General features: G+C 40.9%; 1 protein-coding gene across 2 annotated transcripts in view; it reads left to right on the plus strand.

Moving 5' to 3' along the window:
• LOC113406434 (calcipressin-1) overlaps positions 1-7,431 on the plus strand; it is a 70,247-nt gene extending 62,816 nt beyond the window's left edge. For both annotated transcript variants that reach the window (XM_026651307.1, XM_026651306.2), the window contains exons 3-4: positions 3,796-3,955; positions 7,030-7,431. In XM_026651307.1, coding sequence (XP_026507092.1) covers positions 3,796-3,955; positions 7,030-7,202 — 333 coding nt within the window. In that variant the 3' untranslated portion in view covers positions 7,203-7,431. The remainder of the gene's footprint in view (positions 1-3,795; positions 3,956-7,029) is intronic.
• The last annotated feature ends 16,528 nt before the right edge of the window (positions 7,432-23,959 follow it).

A 23,959-nucleotide genomic window follows, 5' to 3' on the forward strand; every position in this document is an offset into this window, starting at 1 on the left:
GGCTTCCACCAGCCCCCCCTTTGTTTCCATCCAGGTCCCCCAGCCGACCCATGGCTTGGACCCTACCATCCACCACCCTTGTAATAGGGTTAAGGTGGGCTATGAGAATGGGGCCGGGGTTGGCTCCCTGCCGTACCAACCAGAGGAGTCCCCAACCCCCTCCCCCGTTCTGTTCCTTTATCCATTACCTCCTTTTAAGTCCTTTACCATGGCATTTATCTGGTCACTGGCTGCCTTCCCTATGGAGTACCTGCACTGACCATCCACCCAACCTTACAAAATAAGTTGCGACATATGGCCTGCCACCTTTTCTTCTCACTAGAAGAGGTCCTCCCTCACACCCGCTGTGGGGAAGGCAAAAAAAACACTCCACCGAAGCCAATTCTGGTGGTGCGGGAAAAATTCCTTCCCAGCCCCCCTTTTAAAAGGAGCAACTAGCGTAATGCCCACAGCAGGTCCTAACCCAGCCTGCCATTCACCTCCACTAGGAGAGGGAGGGTGGGTGCTGGCTTCCTTGCTGCATGGAACAAAGAGACATGCCCCACCCAGGTTTCATACCTTTATGTCCTTCAGATCTCACATTCCTGGGGGGGAGGAGAGGGAGTCATTGCTGTAAAAAGGGGCTCGGTGGTCAGCTTTGCAGCAGTTTCTGACCTCCTTCCTCCCCCCCCCCCCCCCCCCATAAAGCAGAGTTGTCCTTCCTGGGTAAGCCCCAGACAAACTCTGCCCCACCTTAGTTTTGGTGCAGTCATTGGAGAAAACATCAGGTAGGTCCCTCCAAACTTAGGAGTGTTTGGAGGCTAATGGATATGTTAGGTATCTGCCTGGTTGTGTATTGTCTCCCCTTTATCCCAAGACAGGGCAAACATCTAGTACTCAACACTGTGTCATACCAAGAGCTGGTTGCGTAAACAAGGGGAGGAGTATATTTTGTAAAATTTCAAACAACTTTTGGGAATATTCAAAACACTTGATTTTATTGAATATAAAAACTTTTTTCTCTCACTACTTTAATTTTTTTCCACTGAAAGAGGGGAGTGTTCATCTCTTCCTAGCTTCTTCTTTTTCATAATGTTCTGAAATTTTTCATCAATTTCAATCAAAATGAAATATTGTTGCAAAAACTTCCATTTTATTGGAAATACTTTTTCTGTTGAAAATTTTTTGACACTTTTCAGCCAGCTTTAATTGAAAATCTAGTAACCCCAGAACTCCTAATGAGACACTTAAAGATATCCAGGGTCATTTTTATAGCTTCTTCTGTGTCCAAGCAAGCTTATATTGGTGTCAGTAATGACAAAAAAGGTAAATTTTTAATTTCAGATTATTAAACATAAAACAAAGATGGTTTTAAAAAACAAAATAACTGTAAGATTTCACTGGAGTGGGCGGGGGAATATGTCACTGAAAGCATGTCTACTCTTTGCCAAATTGTTAGCAACACTTCCTAGATATTCTGCATCGCTACAGTGCAGCTATAGAAGATTCTGTGCAGCTTCAAATACATTTATTCAATGGAATGGAAGGCTTTATTGAATTAAATCCCAATAACTAGTACAGTAAAAGCTGTATTATCTGGCCCTGTACCAGCTGGAAAGCTCTATAAACCAGCATTTCTGATCTTGATAGAAAGTCCGGTTTATAGTCCGGTTGGTGCCAGACCGTCAGGCTCCCTACCTGGCTCCATGTGGCTCCCTGGAAGCGGCGACATGTCCCGGCCGTTCCTAGGTGGAGAACGGCCACAAGGGGTTTGGACTGCGAGAGTAGGGGATGGGGCGCGGGAGGGAGTGCGGGGCACGGGCTCTGGGAGGGAGTTGGGTGCAGGATCCGGGGGGGCGCTTACCTCGGGAGGCTCTTCCAAGCAGCGACCTGTCCCGGCTACTCCTAGGCGGAGGCCCAGCAGACAGCTCTGCGCGCTGCCCCCGCCCTGTCCACTGGCTCCACAGCTCCCATTGGCTGGGAACCAATGGGAACCCGCACCCAAACTCCCTCTTTCTTAACCAGCATTTTTCACTTACCGGCACCCCACATTACCCCAACATGCCAGATTTAAAAAGTTTTTACTGTACTAGTATTGTGTCCTTTGTGTTAATTAGTTTAGTTTGAGGTGTTTAATATATACATTAATATTTTTAAAGATGCTACAGGGATTTGTACTGACAACATAGTTGGCAGCTTGAGTAGTGACAGTTATAGCTTTGGCACCTGGGGGAAGGTGTGGGAATTATGTTGGATAAATGCGTTAGCTGGAGGTTTCTGCCAAAATGATAAGCAACTAAATAGAGAGACAAGGTGGATGAAGTAATATCTTATTGGACCAAAGCTTTTTGAGCCATGGCTTATTACATGTAACCCACTAAGTCCTCTTTTTTTGTCCTATGACTGCAAAGGTGTTAGCTGGCCTCTCTACCTTGAATGGTCCCTTAGAATAGAATATGTGCTAACAACTTATGCTAAACAATCTGTTCCACCTTGCATTTAGCTGTGATACTTGGAGTACCTTTCCCAGACCTGAAGAAGAGCTATGTATGGCTCGAAAGCTTGTCTCTTTCACCAACATAAGTTGGTCCAATAAAAGATATTACCTCACCCACCTTATCTTTAATATCCTGGGACCCAACTACACTACATAAAGCAACTAAATAGTAAATGATATTGGGGAATTAACTTGTAATATTAGATAAGGTAATCATTTGATAAGTTAACTCCCCTTTGAGATGACCAATTTGTTTGGCTATGCACAAACTCTTACACATACCTGCATAGTTTACACTTGGTTAATGTTTGGTGCTCTTTGCAATCATAACAGTTAGAAATGTAATTTTTCTTCAGTCAAAGCTTACATTCTTGAGCACAGTTCTTGTAGCATGGAGTGGGTTCTCAGCAAACCTGATGTCTGTGGAGTTGTAAAGAAAACACTGCTCTGATTGTTATACAGAGATGCAAATAACACTGGCTTGGAAGTTAAATCTTGTCCATTCTCAAAAATAGCCCTGATTCAGCAGACATGGTCTGGGGAGCTGCATTGGCAGTGATTTCTAAATATAGTCAAGGATGTGCAGGGGTCTGTACCAGTATATACAGCTACACTGATTTCTGGTCAATACTTTCTAAAACCTGTATGGTTGCACTGGTTGGTGCAAACCCCTGCATACTCTTATTTACACTTATAGGTGCACTGGTGGAAACCCATATGGGTGGTCAGTGGGTCACTGATTGCTGGATTCCTGAGTGTAGGAAAGACCAAGGAGATCTCTAACTGTACCTCAGTTCTGAAAATGTGTGCACTTTCGGTTGCTATCATTAGGCACCCCTTTTAAAACTTTAATGGGAAAATCAATCTGAGTGTCTCTTTCATCTTTGTATCCTTTGTGTTTGTTTCAAATGTCCTTAGGGACAATCCTGAAGGAGCCAGTTTATTTATATACCTTCTGGAATTTTCACCTCTTGTGGTAATAAGTTTCAACACCATTTATCATTAGACCTTACAGCCCCTGTTTAATTTCCCTCTATTTTGGTCTTTTAGGAGCAGATTTTTCTCTGATGAAATAACTATATATTAAAACAAAAACGGAAAAAAAAAGCAGATGTGCACATTTCCCTGCATGTTTTGTCAGCATTGTCAGCATGGTGGTTTTTAATTTTGTATGTCTGATATGTTATCACACATGGTTACATACTGCCACCTTCAGTGCTTGTTGTAGTACGATATCTGTTCAAACTTTAAATTCTATGTAAATGACTGATTAATGGAAAGTTAAAAGTAATAGTTAATCGTTTGTTTTATTCTCCCAGACTTTGCACATTGGAAGCTCGCGTTTGGCTCCACCAAAACCAGACAAACAGTTTTTGATTTCACCTCCAGCCTCTCCTCCTGTTGGCTGGAAACAAGTAGAAGATGCTACACCAGTCATTAACTATGACCTTCTCTATGCTATCTCCAAGCTAGGGCCAGGTAAGAAGGATATTGAGCTTAAAGTTTTAATACTTGTGTTTGAGTAAAAAATGACTTGGAATACTAGTAATAATTCAAAAAGCTTTCCCTCCCAAGATATCTGTTCATTATCAATTAAATTACTAACTATAGAAAACACTCTGAAGTTTTTTTATGTCAAGGATTGTTTTCTGAAATCACTTTTTTTGTATCAAAAAGATAAAAATTTCCATAGGAATATCCTTGCCAGAACAAAACATTCTTGCTGAGCCATACAGCATGAATTGCATTACAACTTGCTAATCTCATGAAGGTCATGACCTTACATAATGCATACTACTCATTTTTCTAAATGTTTTAATTAGGTTTGACCAGCCAATAGTTTTAGCAAAGCTACTTACTTTTTTTATGCCAAGATTTAAAATAAAATTGTAACTCTAACATACGTTTCCCCAGAAATAAAATGAAACTTGTAAAATATTTATATTTTAACTACACCTCTACCCCGATATAACGCTGTCCTCAGGAGCCAAAAAATCTTACCGTGTTATAGGTGAAACCGCGTTACATTGAACTTGCTTTGATCCGCAAGAGCGTGCAGCCCCGCCCCCCTTCCACCTCCCCCCGGAGCACTGCTTTACCGCGTTCTATCCGAATTCATATTATATCGGGTCGCGTTATATCGGGGTAGAGGTGTATATAACTACTACTTTTTCTTAAACACTATTGCTGCTGTTCAACCATCTGACAGTAAATTAATAATTTACATATCTTTAGCTACTTTCATCAGAGGATTTGCAGACGTTGCACATATTAAGTCTCACACCACTGTGGTGATGTTGTGTTGTATTCATTTGATAGAGGGTTTTTTGAAATCAGAGAGGATAAGTGACTTATTATACAGTGATTCAGTGGCAGAGGGGAATAGAGGAAGCTCTAAGGGTACGTCTATACTTACTTCCTGGTCCGGATGTAAGCGATCGATCTTCTGGGATCGATCCCGGAAGTGCTTGCCGTCAACGCCGGTACTCCAGCTCAGCGAGAGGAGTACGCGGCATCGACGGGGGAGCCTGCCTGCAGCGTCTGGACCCGCGGTAAGTTCGGACTAAGGTACTTCGAATTCAGCTATGTTATTAACGTAGCTGAATTTGCGTACCTTAGTCCGAAATGGGGGGTTAGTGTGGACCAGGCCTAAGAGCCTGGCTCCCATTTATCTGCAGAGCTGGAGACAGAATCCCTTCTTTGTTCTGTGGGAGCTCTCATCAGTTCTCTGTAGAACTGTTTGGGAAAAACTGTGCAAGGGACACCTTACAGACTATCCAGGCTGGCTTGCTCTTTGGTTCCCTAAAATAGCTGATGTCTCAAGCACCACAATTTGCATGGTGATGCAACAGCTAAGATACTGAGGTCTTAAAAGCATGAGGATAAAACATACCAAATTGAGTGGAACAGAAGAAAAAGTGACCGATGGAACACATTTAGAAATATGAGTGCTGGTTTCTTTCCCCTACCTCCCTCTCCTACCGAAAAGGTATTTGAAAATAATAAATTGTAGAGTTGTTTCTGAATGACACTGTCAAATGACTAATCAATGGACATAACAAAATTATAACACAACATATCTAAATGTTGTAAAATCCCTTCTAGCCAATTCTGTTATTACACAGGAATCCCAGGGCAGAATTCAGCCCTTTAGGTTTTGCTGATCAAAACCATATCTAACTTCATTAACTTCTGCCAGTGGAAGCCTTGGAAAAAATCTGCTTCTGTGATTTTAAATCTTCATTGTATGGAGATGGACAGTTTTCCTGAATGGTCAGATTTGATCATACTGTTAAAATTTTGCAGATGAGACAAACCTGGTAGAGCTGCAAACACTTTGGAGGCTAGAGCTAAAATTCAAAGGGATCTTGATAAATTGGAGAATTGGGTTATGAACAACAAAATGAAATTCAACGAAGACAGATGTAAGGTGCTATACTTCGGGAAGAAAAACCATATGCACAAATATAGAACGGGGGATAACTGGCTTGGCAGCAGCACTGCTGAGAAGATCTGGTAGTTGTGTTGGATCACAACCTTAACATGAGTGAACAATGCACTGTTGTTGCAAAAAAAGCAAATGCAATTTTGAGTTGCAGTAACAGAGGTGTAGCATGCAAGTCGCAGGAGGTGATAGTACCGCTCTACTTGGTGCTGGTTAGTCTTCAGCTGGAGCTGTGTGTCCAGTTTTGGTCACTGCTGTATAGAAAGGATATAGAGAAACTGGAAAGGATCCAGAGGCAAGCGACAAAGATAATCAAAGGGATGGAATGCAAGCCATATGAGCAAAGGCCGAAGGAACTGGGTATGTTTAGTTTGGAAAAGCTGCCATAAAAAAGAAGGAGAAAAGATGTCTCTTTTGCCATAGAGGGTAGGACAAGAGGCAATGGGTTCAAACTGCAGCATAGAAGATTTTGATTAAACCTCAGGAAATACTTCCTGACTGTAAGAACAGTAGGACAATGGAACAAACTACTTAATGAAAATTCCTTCACTGGAGGTTTTCAAAAGGAGGCTGGATAGCCATCTGTCTTTGATGGTTTAGACACAACAAATCCTGCATATTGGCAGGGGGTTAGAGTAGATGACCCTTGCAGTCCCTTCTAAACCTCTCGTTCTGATTCGATGATACACTAAAAAAGGCTTGATTGTCAAAGATGGGTGTATAAAATTTGAATGCTGAGAAACCACAACTGCATGCGCAAATGGATATCATTTGTGCACACAAGTGGCTAGCTACGACACATGACTGACTGTGAATACCCATACATTCATATGAACACATGTAGTCGTATGTGCAGTTGTATGTGCAAAGTAACTGAGCATCAGTCTTTGAAAATGGAGCCTAAAACGTTTGGTGTTGGTTTTGCTACAATCTGTGAAAGTTTTGCTGCCAAAGTTGACCTGCTGGACTTTAGCTTCAGACTGCCTTGTCAGTAGTATACTATTTGCAAGCTCTTATTTGTTTTTCTTTAAATTTAGACTATACGTTCTGTGCTTACTGTGTAGAATGGAGCCTTTTTGACCAGTTTTGCTAATGTTCTAACTTTCAGGAGAAAAATATGAACTCCATGCTGCAACTGACACTACTCCCAGTGTTGTTGTCCACGTATGTGAGAGTGACCAGGAAAATGAAGTGGAGGAGGAAGAGGAAGGCACGAAGAAACCCAAACCGAAAATTATTCAGACAAGAAGGCCGGAGTATACTCCTACTCATTTAAGTTGAAGTGATTCTAACTTTCAAGGGTTTCAAGTAGACGTATACAAGAAAAATGCTTACTATGGAAGTGTCAGGTCACAATTTTGGTGGCAGTGGCTGCAGCAGTAGTAGGAGAAATTCCAATGTAATGTTACTCAGAAAAACACCGGAAGTTTCCTCATTGTTTTTAATGCTGCACATTGGTTAATATGTATGGAACCTAAAATCAACTTCCAGGTCAGAGTTAGGGTGATCAGAAAAAGGCATTTTGAGAAAGAATTGATATGCTGAAGATACCTTTTTAAGGAATCCTAGGCTGCTTCATTATAAAACAGATGGGGAAAGCTTTCTTTGATCTATCTCACATGATACGCCTCTAATTCATAGGCTAAACATATGTGAAGTACATGTGATACTGAGAGGGTTTAAAGATATGGGAATTGTAAACATTTTTCTTATGTTAGGTTGTTTTGTGCATGTGTATTACTGATGTTCAAAAATAACTTTGCATTATTTTCTATATAGTTTCTCACTTCACGCTTTTTGAAATCTGGGAAGTTGTCTTCAATGCTTATCTCTCAGCATCCTGGGTCTCTTACTGTATGTATGTTTTATTGGTACTCAGTTTCCAGTGGACATACAATTTGTGTAGCACCTTATTTTGGTGCAATATAATTTGTGCTTTTAAAATTTTAATCTGTTATTAAATGCTTATGTGGGGTTTTGTCTAACAAAGTTATGGAAAAAATTGTGCAATAGGAAAATTGTTCAAGTAAGTGGATTTTAAATTATTTAAACTTTAAGTTATACGTTTTTAAGTAATACTGGTTCAATTATTTTGATTTTCTCCTTTTGAAAAACAAAATTCTTAAACATGTAAATAAAGCTAGTACTGTATCTTCACAGCAATGTACAGTTTTCAGTGAGAAGTATGGCAATGGAAGAAAACCTGAGCTGTATTACTCTTTACATTAACTTGTACATTTTAGCTGGTGCAGTTACACATTTTAACAGTGATTCAACACACATGATGTGAAATAGATGACAGATGTGTGGTATATTTGAGAGGGATGGAGTGCCTTTTCCCCATTAATTTGTGATGGGATTGTTATACTAGCTGAACGCTTGTATTTTTTCTAATAGCTGTGTCTGTCCAATAAGTATGTATTCTCTTTTGGCTTTGTTTCCAAAACAGGCTGGCATTTAGAAATGCTTCGTACCAAGTAATAATGCATGCTTTACCAGTTCAGGTGATGGCTTGCTGTGCGAACAGACAAGCTTTCATTCTGTTTGGTTTGGGTACTGTTTTAAGGACAGTGGTGAATGATGTACAAGCTTTCTGTCATGTTTACATAACAAACAAATACATGCTATACCAGTTCAAGTGTTTCCAAGAATCTGCTTTTAAAATGGAGATTCTAACTTTGGAAAATTTTAATACTTTTTAAAAATACACTAATATATTGACAAAATATACTGTTGGGGGAGGACATGTTTCTCTTTTAGAAGGAGAGTTATTTTGGGGGTTCAGACATGTCTTTATTTCTAAAAACCTTGATCCTCTTTTTGAAGTCAGTGAGAACTTTGCCATTCGCTTCATTAGTAGTAGGACTAGGCTCGGGATGAGCATTGTAGCTGTTGTTGCATTAAAATGATATGCATTATTATGTGCCATTTGTAGTTAATGTTGACTTGGAGGCCCAACATAATACACTTTGGGGTAGAAATAGAACAAATATTATAAAGAATACAATACTGTATGTACTGATGAATTTGTACAGTCATTCCAACTGATAATACAGTATAGACTCCACACTACTAAAAGCCTACCATTGTGCTGACCAAGACACACAATGTTATTGTGACCAAAGAGAACAGAAACCTGTTAAACCTCAGTAATAGTCTGAAGTTGTAGGGCCTTATTCTGATGGATTAGACTTACAGTACGTATGCATGCACACAGACTGATGCAGACTTTTGGTTCCTATCTGTGACACACACAGAGAGAGATACGCTCTCCCCCTGTGTGTTATGCTATTTGATACAAAGTTTGCAGGTGTAGAATGTCACCCAGCATAGCTTTAGGTCAGGCTGTGTTTTACTGCTGATTTCATATAGTGTATAAATACAGGGGCACATGAGCTACTTTTGTGTTACTGAAGTGTAAACAGCAGACTGCAATGCATGACATTCTTTGTCCTTTTTATATTTTAAGTGCAGGATACAATGACCAAACTAGAGAAACATCAAAGTATACAAATGTCTCTAGTATAGCTTTCTAAGGCTTCTCATGTAGCCCAAGACACTGCTGCTAGATTTGATGCAGATGTTTTATATTTGCCCTTCATTCAACACAAAATCTTTGGCCTAATTTCTGTAGCATTCTCCTCCACCTCCTCTTCTGCTACCAGCATAGACCCTGGACACTAGGTGCTGTTACTGTTGCCTCTATGGGACTGCCAAGATGCATCACTTATCTTCAATAGAAAAGAGAATGTAAAACAAACAGTGACATGATTTTGAATGTTGGTACACATTGAGACATTCTGCATGATGGAGGTTGAAGGTAGTCATTCAGAATCAGAACTATGAATGATTTGGGCTGGCTGCAGTGTCTGCCACTCCCAACTGTATTTGTGAACACGGATTGCTGGACGGTAACTGCCCATCTTGCTGTCTGGCCCCAGGTTGTGTATCCTGGCCTAGGTCTGTTCTCTTAGCACCAGTGTGGTGTATGGATCACTCTGTTTCTGTATGAAAATAACAGCTGTTATGTTAAGACAAACTGGTATTTTATAAGATTGTATAGTATGGGACATTTTAAATTAAAATATTTGGATTGTCTACTTATAAATGTCATGGTGTTGTTTATGCATGAAGCAATAGTTAAAGATTTTGGTGTAAAAATGCTTAAACTTCAAGCATCCAAAAATATACTTATGTCAGGATAAGGACTTTGTCCCAGCTTACTTGGTACGCTCACATCCTTGCCAGCCAAATTTAATTTTATTAATTACCGGGGGGGAGAGGGGAGAATCCAGTTTGATAGTCTTTTACAACATTGTTTAATCTCTTTAAAAACTGATTTTATTACATTTTTCATAGTGTCAACATTTGAATAGTTTCATGTACTTAGCCAGCAAGCCTAGTCGTTAATGTTACGAGGCATGCAAAATGCATTAAAGGGCCACCTCTTAACCCAGGGCAAGAATTCTTTTATTGTAAAATAAAGATGTGGAGAAAGGAGTTGTTGATGTCAGTGTTAGTCAGTCTTTTACATTGCCTTCTGCATAGAAATTCTGATGTATCAGCATCTTACAATTGGCATTATTTATATTTATTGTGTGTAGCAACGTTCTGCCTCTAATACAGACAAGCATCTCTAGTTGAATTCAATGGAAGCCACTTATACACATCTGAGGAAATAATTTGGCTCTTGATCAGAAAGTACAACTCAAACTACAGGATTAATTGGACCAGTCTGCTTTAACTCGCACACCTCCTTAAGCTGGTTCACTTTTTAGAAAAAAATACATGGAAACTGCTGTGTTTGGCTAATTCCACTCTGTTTTGCTTATTGTCGGTTTTATAAGAGTCCCGCCCACTGTTATGAAACTCCAGAAAAATGAAAATGATATTCTGCCATTCAAGAAATCACATGCATATAAGAATGGTTACCACTGTGTGTTCATTCTAATGAAATTGGTACAGATGGGCTGTGTACGGTGCCTTAAGTGTTAACAGAATACGGCCCTTACTCATAGTCAAGACGAGTCCAAAAATGCACAGGGCAAAAATTATTTTTAAGCAGGCTGTTATTTCTAGCCATCAAGAAGTACTTAACTATTTTGGGTTCTAATTCCTTAGGCTGGCATTGTCAAAGAAGCCTGAAGAAGTAAGGTGCCTAACTACCAATGAATTTCTCATGTCCTTTAAAAATCCCAGCTACAATACTTGCCTGCATAGATAAACTATACTCTGCATTGTGCTAGAAGCAATGTCTTAGCAAAGCAAGTTCTGTTAAAGTTGAAGCTCTCGATCTATAATTTGTTTGTATTCCAGCTGCACCTAGGAGTCCCCAAATAATCAGAATAATAAAGTAATGGGTAGAATGCTACTTTATCCATGCAGAACTGAATTTCAAAATACTAGGTTTTGGGGGCTTATGTTTCATCTCCCATTTTTACTACAATCTTGGATTAGCTCCAGTGCTCCAAAATTGTTGATAATCATTTTAAAATTATCACATAAACAAATTATATTTAGTATGATTCACGTATTGTTTGTAAAAATGCAAGTCACTGCATATTAACACTTAAAATAAATTACAAAATGTTGTATATCATGCTAATGGGTAGCGGAGCCAGAAAGAGGTTTCACATCATCCAGTCTAATCACCTGTATATTGCAGGATGTTTTACTTAAAAATCGAGTCCTGCAATCTCTTTACTCACAGAACTCCCATTGCTTGAACAATGGCTACAGCATTGGGGCCTACTTCATTAACTTGTCCCCTCTAATCGGTATCTAAGTATCTAAAATAATGGAGCCCTACCACCTCTATCGGTCTAACTGCCTGGCTGTTATGGTCCCCAGTGCTCATCTCCACTGGCTGGGAGAGAAGCAAAGCATTGAAAGGGGCATCAAGTGGCATGAATGGGCAGGAAGGGTGTGGAGCTGAAGCAGCACACCCTCGCTTGTCACAAAGCAGTGGACACTTTGCCCACCTACTCTTTCAGGCTCAGCAGGCTCTTGGAGTGGGGGGGATCCAGGAAGCAGCTATTCTCCATAGAATGCTTTCCCTACAGCTCTTTGGACTTCCAGCAGATTGAGGCTCCATAAAGCTTAGGGGAGACTCCCCTGGTCACTTTTTAAGGCCTGAAGCTCCTCTCTTTTCCCACAAAAGACATGGCTTTGAAACCATGACATTTTGATGTCCTAGCACTTCCTTTTTGGAGTTTGTATGTAGGCAGGGTAGCATGGAGGAGCAGTAGAACATTTTTATATCTAGTCAAAACTCTTCAGTCCTTGTCTTCATCCCATTGCTTTTTTGTGCTAGCAAATTCTGACCCCGTGAATAATTGTGTTCTTTAACTTCAAAGTAACAGGGAAAGTTACTTATCGCTTGCCCTTCTGTTGACCTTCGGTCTACTTTTGTAACCTATAAAAATATAGCTCCCTAATTTGTTCCTTATGTTTTATCCTTCAGTCTTTCTGCCATATAGTTGGCTGTTCCTTGTATTTTCTTTTTCTCCCAAAATGGTAGCACCCTCTTCATGCAGTCTACTAGGTCTTGTTGCAACAGGGCTATTACTACTTTTGGTATTACATTGAATTCTCCCTGCAAACACACACAAATGCCGCCGCCTTTTTTCATGTTGCACCAGCAATGCACGATCTGTCCATTTGCAACCTATCTCCTACCGATTTCTGTCAAACAGGTGACTTTTCCAGATGTACAGCCTTTTGATTCTTTTGATCATTTTTTCTCACTAGCTGCATAACTTTACACTTGTTAGTAATAAACATGATCTTGTTGAAGACAATCCACATCCTTCTTGTTTACTATCCCTTGAATTTTGGACAATCTACAACTTCGGACCTTGAGAATCATACACCTTTCTATACCATATATTAACACATTAAATGGTATGGGTCACACGCCTGGAAGTTTAACTGTCAATGAGCACTCTTTATAACGGCTAATTTTCAGACACGTGCTATATTTGTAATCTGATATAGTGGTATCAAACTTATTCAGTGGTTCTATACTGAATGTCTTGTTGAAAATTTAACATGCTCCATCCAGACTTCCCTTTAACTTTATTTTTTAGATGGAAGGATGGTTCAGAGGTTAGGGCACTAGCACTGGACTTCATATCTGGGTTCAATTTCCTACTCTGCCAGACACTTTTGCATGATCTTGGTCAAGTCATAGACTCTTGATGGTAGTTCCTTGCCTCCATAGGGGTATTTTGAGGATAAATACATGAGAGAATGAGGCACTCAGATACAATGGAAATGGGGAAACATATGTACCTTACAAATTAGCAGTCAGGTTGAGAAGGCCACTAGATTTTTCATATGCTCTTTCTAATAAACCTCTTTTTTTATATATAGTCTTAAACATCTCTTCCAATTTTCCTCCCTGTAATAATACACATGAATATTCTGCTTGGAACCAATGTTATGTTCATTGGCAGAATTTCCTGTCAAAGTCTCCCTAAGTCTGAGCTGCTCTAACTTCTCATGTAACTTGGGTAGACTAAACAAACTTGGGTAGACCAAACATTTTCAATCCTGCCCTTCTCAGGAGGAGTCTGTCCTACTCTAACCAATTGGTTTTCTACCTTTGCCCATTTTGGACTTACAAGTAAGTCTGCTGCTTTCAAAACCTGGTGGTTGTGAAATAGAGGCTGTGTTCAACCTGCATGGCTGGGATGTTTCCCATGGTGACAGGGCTCACTTACCCTTTCTGTCACCAGGGCAGTTGCTTTTCACCTCTCTGCAAGCAGGAGCTGGCGACAGCAGGTATGTTGGTTAATATGGGCCACATAGCTGCAGCAGAAGCTATCATTCCAATTTTATCCCAGTCCATGTGCAGTTCCTCAGTTGGGTCTTTAAAGGTCAACTTGGGGAGTAAACCCATAATATCTTACCCATCCTAGTGCTTCCTCTCATGTTTGCCTCATTCACCTGTTCAGCAGCAGGTGTCTTAAGTTGTGCAACCTGAGCTCTTCCCTCTTATTGAATCCCTGCTACTAGGAAGAACATGAGGGAGGGCTGTGAGTTACCATAGCACTTGGTCTACAGTTACTGGGTGATGTACCATGGGCTTTCTTCCTGAGACAGGGCTCTCCCTTTCCCTGCTATCTCCCATTGTTCCATTCCCCTCTCCCTCCTCCTTCTTTAGGCCTTCTGGCTCCCAAGAGCTCCCAAAGATGCTAAATAGTTTGGGAAAACCAGGACATCTTCCTAGTTGCTGATTTTTATTTATTTATTTTTGGTCCTGTGATACATCCCTGGACATGTTCACCCTGTCATTCCTGCTTCCCATCAGACAATTGACAACAAGACATTTCTTTTAGACTACAGGCCTAGAAGCTGAACTTTCAGCCCAAGAAAAAGCCTTTCCTAAGGTAAATGAATGTACAGGGAGCCCAAAGCACAGGCGTTAGTTTTATTTGTAATTCCTTGGTAGTCCCCTACTCTGTTCCCTTTTCATTTTTAAGTTTGAGTTCTTGGAAATACCACCGTAGGCAGGGAATCTCTAAATACGAGTGCTTTAGATGAGGCACCCTGGTTGTGGTATTCAGCACCCCTCCACTGGTAATTAAAGCTCTATTCAGACTCTTCATTATTTCCAGGTCTCCTATTGTGGGGCTCTGTTTCATAGCATTAGACAAGCTTCAGTTTAAGGCGCAGTCAGGGAATGATGTTCACTGAAACATTGTGGAACTTCTGAATATATATTCTGGAACATTTTCCAGTCTAGGTATAGATCTGTCTCACCATAGTATCTGAGATGCCTTCTTTCACTTCTCTCTGACCAATGGAAATCAAACTTCCACCCTTTTAGCCAAGTGCCTGGAGTTTTTTCCATGGTTGGTTCAAGATCTTGACAATGCTGCGAAGGAGGGACCTCTACTCTAGGAGTGATTCAGGGAGAGCCCAAGGAGTACCTGATTTGCAGTCACTCAATTTAATGTTTTTTTTTTATTGGCTGTAGAAAATATAGCTACTACACTCAGGTATATACTTGTGCTAGAACCTCCGTTTAGTTCTATGTATGCTATGTACTCTGCACTTTTGAACCTCTTCACTCTGTGCCCTTGTTTTGATGGACAAATAGTTGCCTTTTAATGGCCATCACTAAAGCTTGGGGGGGAGGGTTCCCATCATCATCAGATCACCTCTTCTGACTCTAGTGATATTTTTCTTAAGATTATTTTGAGAAGTTCCAAGATTTCCTCTGCTAGTTCTCTTAAAACTCTTGGGTTCATCTTTCAAGCCCTGACTGAAGTTGAAAAGTATCAGGCGAAAATTAAAATCTATTTAACTATCCATCTGTTGCATTTAATCGTTTTCCTCACAAGACTCTCAGATCTCCTTAATGTTATTGATTTTTAATTAAAAAAACCCGAGCAGAATAGCTATTTTTGGAGATCTTGCCTTTCCAGTTTTTTCTGGTGGTTGTGACCTCTGCATTCACAAGAATAGCTAGATGAAACCTTGAGCTTTCACTGAAGTAAGATTTGGTGTTGGAGAATCTAATGAAAATCAGGGACCCAGCTTGATAGAAATTCTCACCATTTCTAGATGTCTTTTAATCCATGCTTTTAAATTTTGATTGAAAAAGATTTTTTAAAAAAAACAACTGTTCCCATGAAAATAAGTATAGCTTGGGCTTTTTATGCTCTGTTTTGTGCAGTAGTGTATAAACTGCAATTTACAGAATTATTTCAGATTTTCACTTTAATCCATATCAGGTTAGATTTTTGAACTGTCCAAATCTTTGAAAAGTTAGAGGTATCCAAACTTGGAACATAGATTTCAAGCCAACTTTTCTGTAAAAAGATAGATACCATCACTGTAATAATCTAGTTCATGTGGGCCAAAATAAAATGAGGAAAAACTAGAGGTTTTACAAACAGTTCTTACTGGCTGTCCAGCTCAAGCTCTCTATCTGATATGTCAAACAAAAGCTCCCAATCCATTTTTGAAAGCAAAATTTAAATGGTACTGCAACCAACCCAAAGCAATCTAAAGAGACACTGAAAATATTTTCTTTTTTATGCTTCATTTTAAGGATCTACAAAATCTAATGGCTTTTATTATTGAATGCTTTCTAGCTTTTTCCTAGTTTATTTACAATGAAAACTGTCTCAAAACATGCTTTTGGGGCCAAAAATGTTTTTAAAGTACACCCTGATTTTGCATGTTGCTCTGAGCAGACCTCTACATCTGCCTGTGTAGAAAACTTGCAGGATCAGGTCTTAAATATAAATAAAATAGTTTAGTCCCACTGCGTATAGTTAGAAAGTAATAGTATATGTAGGTGCCCAGTAGGTGGAGCTAAATATCCAGCAATATCAAACTGCTTACCATTTAGCAAAATAAAGGCCCAATCCTGCAAGCTGCTGATCACCTTTCAACTCACAATAGCAAGACCACTGTAGAAGAGAGAGATGTGGCCATCACAGAGCCTCTGTCCCTTTTGAATATGGCTGATTAAAATATAAACTGTTTAATGGGATTTTTAGTGAACACTGTGTAATGATGTTCCCTTTTTAGCGATGAAAATTCTAAACTTATAATGTAAAAATTGTAATTGCCATCTTAGGCCCCAACCCTGGGAACTCTGTGACTTCACATGTGAAACCATTCTCCCCCGAGTAGTCCCATTGAACAGGATGAGAGCCTAAAGTAATGGACTTCCACTCATAAGTAGAACCAAGGTGCAGGAAACTCAGTGGGAGTTAGGTCAGGGAACAGAATTCACATCTTCAATCTGTGGACGAGCCAGAGGGCTGCAACATAGTCTGTTGGCTACATCTACTCATAGACTAGGGTTTTTGCACAACTGTGCTATTTCTGCAGAGTCTCTTACATACGGCGCTCAAGTGGTGCAGAACAGAACATCTTGTGTAGGTCCTCAACACCTGGGTGAAATTCATCTGTAGTGTGAGGTTCTTCTTGTGGTGGTTAGTGGGTGACATAAGCAGTAGATGAAGGTTACATGGTACATGTGAAAAGAAAGGTATACAAAGATTTGCATGCATTATATGCTGATATATAGTAGTAACTAATGCTTCTACTTTTAAAAAAGTCTTTGTATTGCAAAATTTCAGACTACTGTTATTCTAAACCCCAGATCTGACGGCTATTTCAGAGCACAAATAACCCAAAAACTAAGCTACATATTTAAAAAAGGGGAAATTATATGTTAAAAGAGAAAAACTTAAAGCTAGTTTTATGTTGTTTGTGGTGCAGTAACGTTAGCAATCTAGCCATGAGCATGAACTTCAGTATGGTTTCTAATAGTTATGTTGCCTCTGACACGTTGTATTGTGCATATATACTGTATATACAAAAGTCATGAAAATCTATATGCTACATAGAGACTTTTTGTGCAAAAATATTATAGGTTAGATATTCCAATTCTGGAATTATCACAACTGTTTACAAAAACATGAGTCTGGATGTTGGATTTTTAATCTGCCTTTTAGAACACTTCAGCTGTCTAAAATGATCTTTCTAGCATGGTTAATTCACTTGTAAATGAATGTATAGAAAATTGATAATGAGAAAAAATACTCATATTTATTTTGCAAATTAAGATATCCTGACCTACATGAGCAATTTTTAGATTATTAGAAATGTCTGATACTAATTCATGCCTTTTTAAATAATGACTTAAATGTTGCAAGATTAGAAGCAATATGGAATGTAAATATATTAAAAAGTTAGGCTGTGGTTCAGCCAAAAGCATTTCGTAACGGGAGTGAACAATGGAAGCAACTTCAAAAAAAATGCAGCATTTAATCTCTAGATACCATTGTGAATTTTGCATCAGTATCCAACGTTGAAGTCAATGGAAGTTTTTCAATGGGTGCTGGCTTGGGCCTGTGATGTGGTACTTAAGCAATTTATTTATTTTATTTAAGGTATTGACACCAATGGGGCTATTCACAGAGAAAAGTACTACTCAACATGAGTAAAAGTGCAGCAATCTAGCCCTGAGACTGAACTTTTTTCTCGATTTGTTAGGAGGCACATTTGATAAAACAACCTATATTATTCTTATGTAGGGCTTGATCCCGCAGGGTGCGGAGCACTTTGGCCTGATTCAGCAAAGCACTTGCTTAACTTTAATATTTCCCCACTGACTTCAATGTGTTTAAGTGTTTAGCTGTACAGGCCAGAGTGTTCAATACCGTGTAGGATTGAGCCCATACTAAGCTATGATGTCATAATATTCCTGAAAAACAAAATGAATAAATTGTATCAGGAATTATTTGGCAGTTAGGTGACAAATAGTGTATAACAAGTCCATTATGGACAATGGCTTTGTGTGCCTATCTATTTATGTGCTCTAAGAATTTACATATCCTTCAAGGTATTAGATCTTCTCCATTACCTACATGTAATTTATTTCTCATGCAAGGATGCATTTGAAAAAAGTTGTTCCTAATCCCTGTATGATATTGCAGAAATGAACAGCCAGTGAATGGTTGCCTTTAAACTAAATGCTTTATGAAAATATTCTTCAGCCAAGTACCTTTTAAAAAAATAAAAAAATAAACTGAGAACCCAAGTCAATTTGCACCTATTGTATGTATAGTTTCAGGACAAGACCATATATAAAAGGAATAAAATGTTTTGTTGCGAAATGGAATTGTAATATTGAATTGTCATTTTAATATTGAAAAGGTGAGGGCTATTATAAAAATGTTACAATGTAAAATATTCTGGTTGAAAGATTATAGGCTTTTTTGTGCTGAAGAATGATTGGGGGGGGAAACTATTTTTGTAGTAGAAATTCTGCTGTGGGAAAACTGGTGCCTCTCTTGCCTGTAATTGTTTTATCCATTCAGCATAAAGTGGCTGGTTTTGAAACATGGTGATTGCCCTGGTTATTTTAACGTCCAGTTCTCAAGCGGTTATGTTGTTTTCAGATACATTATAGAAAGAAGAATTGTTTGAAACATACTTTGCTTTCTTTGCCATTCATGGCACTTTATTGAGCCACAGGCAAGTTTATACAAACTGATCAGCATCACTGTGTACAATACTTCTCTTAAAATTACCAAACCAATGTTGAGTTTTTGAAGAGGGTGCAGGCAGAACATGGGGAGCAGTAGGCAGACTGAGCAGAGTATGCCAGGAGTGTGTGGTGTGGCAGAAAGACACTGTGATAGATAAGAGACAAGGGAAATAGGGAGGCAAGGGTTGGGCAGGAGGCAAAGGAATTGAGGTGACAAATGGGAAACAGGAGACTGGGGAAGTGTGAAGGGAGATGTTGAGTGTATAGCAGCCATCGTTGTGCCCAGCAAGAAACCAGCAAGAGGTACCAAAGTTGGTACAGGGTCTGGGTGGGCCAGGCTAGATCTAGGCCACAGCAAGGACTTCCAAACCGGCAGCAGCGCAGCTAGTTGGAGGAGTGGGGAGTAGAATGGAGGAGAGGAGACACCACTGTTACAAGGAATATACGCAATTAAGACTGATATCAACATACAGACACATTCTATATTCCAGTGATTAACTATCCAAAAGACACAATCAAATTGAACAAAGACAGAACCTCAAAGATATGACTGGAAGGTGAAATGCATATTTAAGTGCAACACATTTACTATATAACAAGTCAGCTGTCTTGCCCCTCTATATGCCACAGGAGAAGGTAATTATATTCTTCAAGTGATTGCACATGTCCATTCCACGGTAGGTGAGTGCGCACCTAATCCACAGTTTGAGATTTTTTTCCCTTCGGCGGTACCTGTCAGGGTGGCTTGAGAGCTCTCTGCTGCCGCGTGCCACTTTGTTTACGTATAAAATGTGGAGCCAACCGTGACCCCCACACAATTCCTTCTTACCATCAGTGACCATTGGAGTTGGAGTGATTTCAGTCTTACTACTGCAAGTTCTTCCCTCATATCTTTGTAAAGAGCCTGTTTTTCTTAGATTTAGTAGTTGGTTAGCTAGTTATACTATAGACAGTTAACGATACATTTCAGTTTAAATTAGGTCCTTATTCTCACTGAATTTGAATTTCAGTACTAGGACCGGTAGCGGAGCTCACTCTCCAGGGTTTAAGACCTGTTGGTCATGTAGTACACCAATGCTGGTAAGCAGCTCACACCACACCTGCTTGAAATTCTTGGGAAAATCCCATGTAAGTGACAAGTGTCACATTTGCAATGGGTTTAAACCTCACTCCAAGAAGGACAGAGCAGCCAGACTTAAATATCTTCTGATAGAGATGGCCATGTTCGGAGCAGGCTCCAGGTACCATGGCTTCTGTCCAGAGTGCACTGCCTGAGTTGGCAGCATGTTCCCTGTCACCAGTGCCAAAAAGGGGGCACAGGGCTTCAAAAGACTCAGTGTCCTGCTCAGCAAGTTAATCGGTACCAAAGTCACCTAGAGACAAATATTCTGGGTGGGGGGTCTGTGAGGAGGCATAGGCTCCTTGTCTAAGAAGAAGGAACCTCTGCCAGGTCCATCAAGGCCGACACCTGAAGTGCCTGTGGAAAAGTCTCAAAAACATGAGTGACTACTGGTACCAACAACTCCAGAGATATTTGCATTCTCTAAGGAGCTACTTAACCTCTTGGTACTGATGTCCCCTGCGGTGCAGGAAGGTTTCTAGCCAATACTCAGACCTAAGGCTCCTACTTCTGTTCTTCTGGAGAATGCAGTACCAATGCCATCTACACTTTCCCTACCTCAGAAGATGGTACGGTTGAGAGAGAAGCTGCCGATGGTCTGGTTGGTTCCCCCATTTCTGGGCTGTGGCTGTCTTTCTATGGTACTGACAGGGTCTGTTGCCCTGTTATCAGAGCAGTTGGAGTCATCATTTTTCTCAGTGTCAGACTGGGTCATATGTGTCTCAAACTAGATAGGACATATATCCTTTGTGGGCCATAGATCTCTCAGCAGACTCAGCAATGGTCGTCTGTTAAGGGCCAATGGTCCACACAAGGATGGGTTCCAAGAGTGTCAATGGCTTGAACCCTGTAAGGTTTCCCTCTTCCTGCCAGGGCATTCCCTCACCCACCTCAGTTGGTCTCCTTGAGATCTCACCATGAGCATCAGCACCACAAACATCCTCTGATAGAACTGGACCAGTACCAAACAAGCAGAAGCCACTCTAGCAGTTCTGCCATCACAGGAGATGGATACAGCTCGGACTCAGCATCCTGCTGCATCCTCTTCCTCATCATCAGATCAGGTGAGGGGCAGTGAGTGACTCTCCCCCATGGTACCATCTGTTCCTACCCCAATGTTTGCCAATCATCTATCCTACTTCCTATGTGCTTGGACTCTCATCACATCAGATCAGTGGGTCTTAAGCACTGTGCAAGTGGGATACTCCCTTCAGTTTGTTGCTATCCCCACTTTCCTGCCCCAGCAGGCTGTCCTTCAGGTGGAGGCCATAGAGGAAGTTCCTCTGTTCTGCAGGGGGGAGGGTTTTTATTCCCTAGACTCCTCATGGCCAAAGCAAGAGGCGGTCTCAAGCCTATTTTAGATTCAAGAGAGTTAAACAAATACCAGAAGGAAATAAAATTTGGCAGGGTTCCACTGGTTTCTATTATTTCTTCCCAAGAACAAGGGGACTGATATGCTGCCCTCTATTTGAAAGACGCTTATTTTCACATGACGATCCACCACAATCACTGAAAGTTCCTCAGGTTCATGGTAAAAGGGACTCATTACCAATTCACAGTACTTCCATTAGGGTTGCCACCAGTCCAGTTTTCACCTGGACAGGCCAGGTTTTGGCTTGTGTGTCTGGGTGCCATTTGACAAGAGGTGGTTGCTAAGCTAGGGAGTTGGCACCTATGCCTCAGGGCTCCAGTGACCAGTCATTAGAAAGGTGGCAACTGTAACTTCCATTCAGCCTGTCAGCTGCCCCTCATGTTTTCACAAAATGCATGGCAGCGGTAGCTGTGTATCTTTGGAAATTAGGGGTCCATGCATTCCCTTGCCTAGATGACTAGCTGGTAAAAGGCTGGTCTGAGTTGCAAGTGCTGTCCAGCATGATCATCAACCAGTCCACTTTCTATGCCCTGGGGCTCTTGCTCAATCTGGACAAATCTATCTGAAACCAGTGCAAAGAATAGAATTTATCAGAGTGGTCCTGGACTCTGTGAAAGCCAGAGCGTGTCTATTGCAGTCGAGGCTCCAAAAGCTGCAGGGTTTAATCATGAAACTAAAAGCACATCCTGTCACCACAGTGCACATTTGTCATAGATTCCTGGGGGATGTAGCAGCATGTACCTATGTGGTGCAACACAGCAGACTATGCCTCAGGATGGCTAGCGTTAGTGTGGACCTGGAGTCCTCATCTGTCAGGACAGGACGGTTCACATACTAACATTAGTTTTGTCCTCTCTGGACTGGTAGACAGACCCTCTGAGAGTTTGTATAGGGGTACCCTTCATTATCCCGCAACTAATGTTCACATTAATCACAGATGTGTCATCCCTGGATTGGGGGGGAATAAATGGAGACCTTGCAGACTCAAGGTCTGTGGTCTTCTCAAGATCTGAAGACTCTCTTAAACATCAGGGAATTGTGAGCTGTCAGTCTAGCTTGTTCAGTCTTCCGGCCACATTTTGTGGGAGAGAATCTGCTGTTGCTGACAGACAACGCACAATTACGTTTTGTGTACAGGGAGGAGTCCAATTCATTTAATCTCAGAGCTGCTTACCTTCCATGGGTGCTGAATACTTGGGCACATCAGATGAGCAGGTCCTTCTCTGGTCACCACAAGCAGTCACTATGTCTGGACATTGCCAGAACCATTTTCCAGCTGTGGGGGACTCCCCAAGTGGACCTATTTGCAACAAGGACCTTCAGAAAGTGCCATCAATTCTGGGTCATTGATAGATGGGTTCCTGCCACCCTGGAAGAGCTCTCTACTCTGTGTTTTGCCTCGAATTCCATTACTTTCCAAAGTCTTGTCCAAGGCCAAGCAAGACCACACTTGTATCATATTTATAGCACCGGGGTGGCCTTGGCCACACTGGTACTGGACCCTCCTAATTTTGTCAGTCAGGCCTCCACTGTCTCTCCTGTTGGATCCAGGAATGATTTCCCAGGGCCAAGGTGCCTGCTTCATCCCAGCCTGCAAGCCGTCCACTTGACAACATGGATGCTCATGGTTACCACCATGGGAAAGGGATTGTTCTAAAGACATACAGAGGGTACCTCTCAATAGCAGAAAACCTTCCACCAGAGGGAAGTCCCTGTCTAAATGGAAGTGTGTTTCCCATTCGGTCCCACAAGAAAGTGTTCCTCCAGAGCAAGCTCCCATCCATCTTCTGTACCTAACACATCAAGGCCTGGCATTTAGCTCTATCAAGGTCCATTTGGCAGATATCTCAGATTTCCATCCATCAGTGGATAGTAGATCTTTTCCCCACCCCATAGCTGTCAGGTTTCTGAAGGGACAAGTGCAAGAGCCTGTTTCCCAGTGGGTTCTGAACTTGGCACTAACAAAGTTAATGGGGCCACCCTTTGAACTACTCACAACTTGTCATTCCTATTAAAGTGGTGTTTTTAATTGCAGTTACCTCAGCGAGGAGAGTGGGTGAGTTGAGAACACTGGTATCAGAGCCTCCCTGTACAGTTTTCTGTAAGGACAAGGTTTAGCTTCTCCTTCATCATATGTTCCTGACAAAAGTAGTCTCCAAATTTCATGTTAGGTAGGCAAACCATTTTCCAACTTTTTCCCCACAGTCTCATGCTCATGGAGAAGAAGTCAGACTTCATTCATTAGATGTTAGAAGAGCTTTAGCCTTTTACCTGACTAAGCCATTTAGGTCTCATCACAGCTGTTTGTCACAGTGGCCAACAGAGTGAAGGGCCACACAGTATCCTCTCAGAATTTCCCCCTGGACTTCTTCCTGTATTTGTTTTTGCTACTAGTTGACTAATGTAACTCCTCCAGCTAGAGTGTTGGCCCATTCAACTAGAGATCATGCAGCCTCAGCTGCTTTCCTGGCACAAGTTCTTGACATTTGCTAAGTGGCAACTTGGTCATCGGTGCACGCGTTTGC

Source organism: Terrapene carolina, unplaced genomic scaffold (assembly GCF_002925995.2).
Source record: "Terrapene carolina triunguis isolate 2854851 unplaced genomic scaffold, T_m_triunguis-2.0 Scaffold30, whole genome shotgun sequence".
Classification (NCBI taxonomy): Eukaryota; Metazoa; Chordata; order Testudines; family Emydidae; genus Terrapene; species Terrapene triunguis.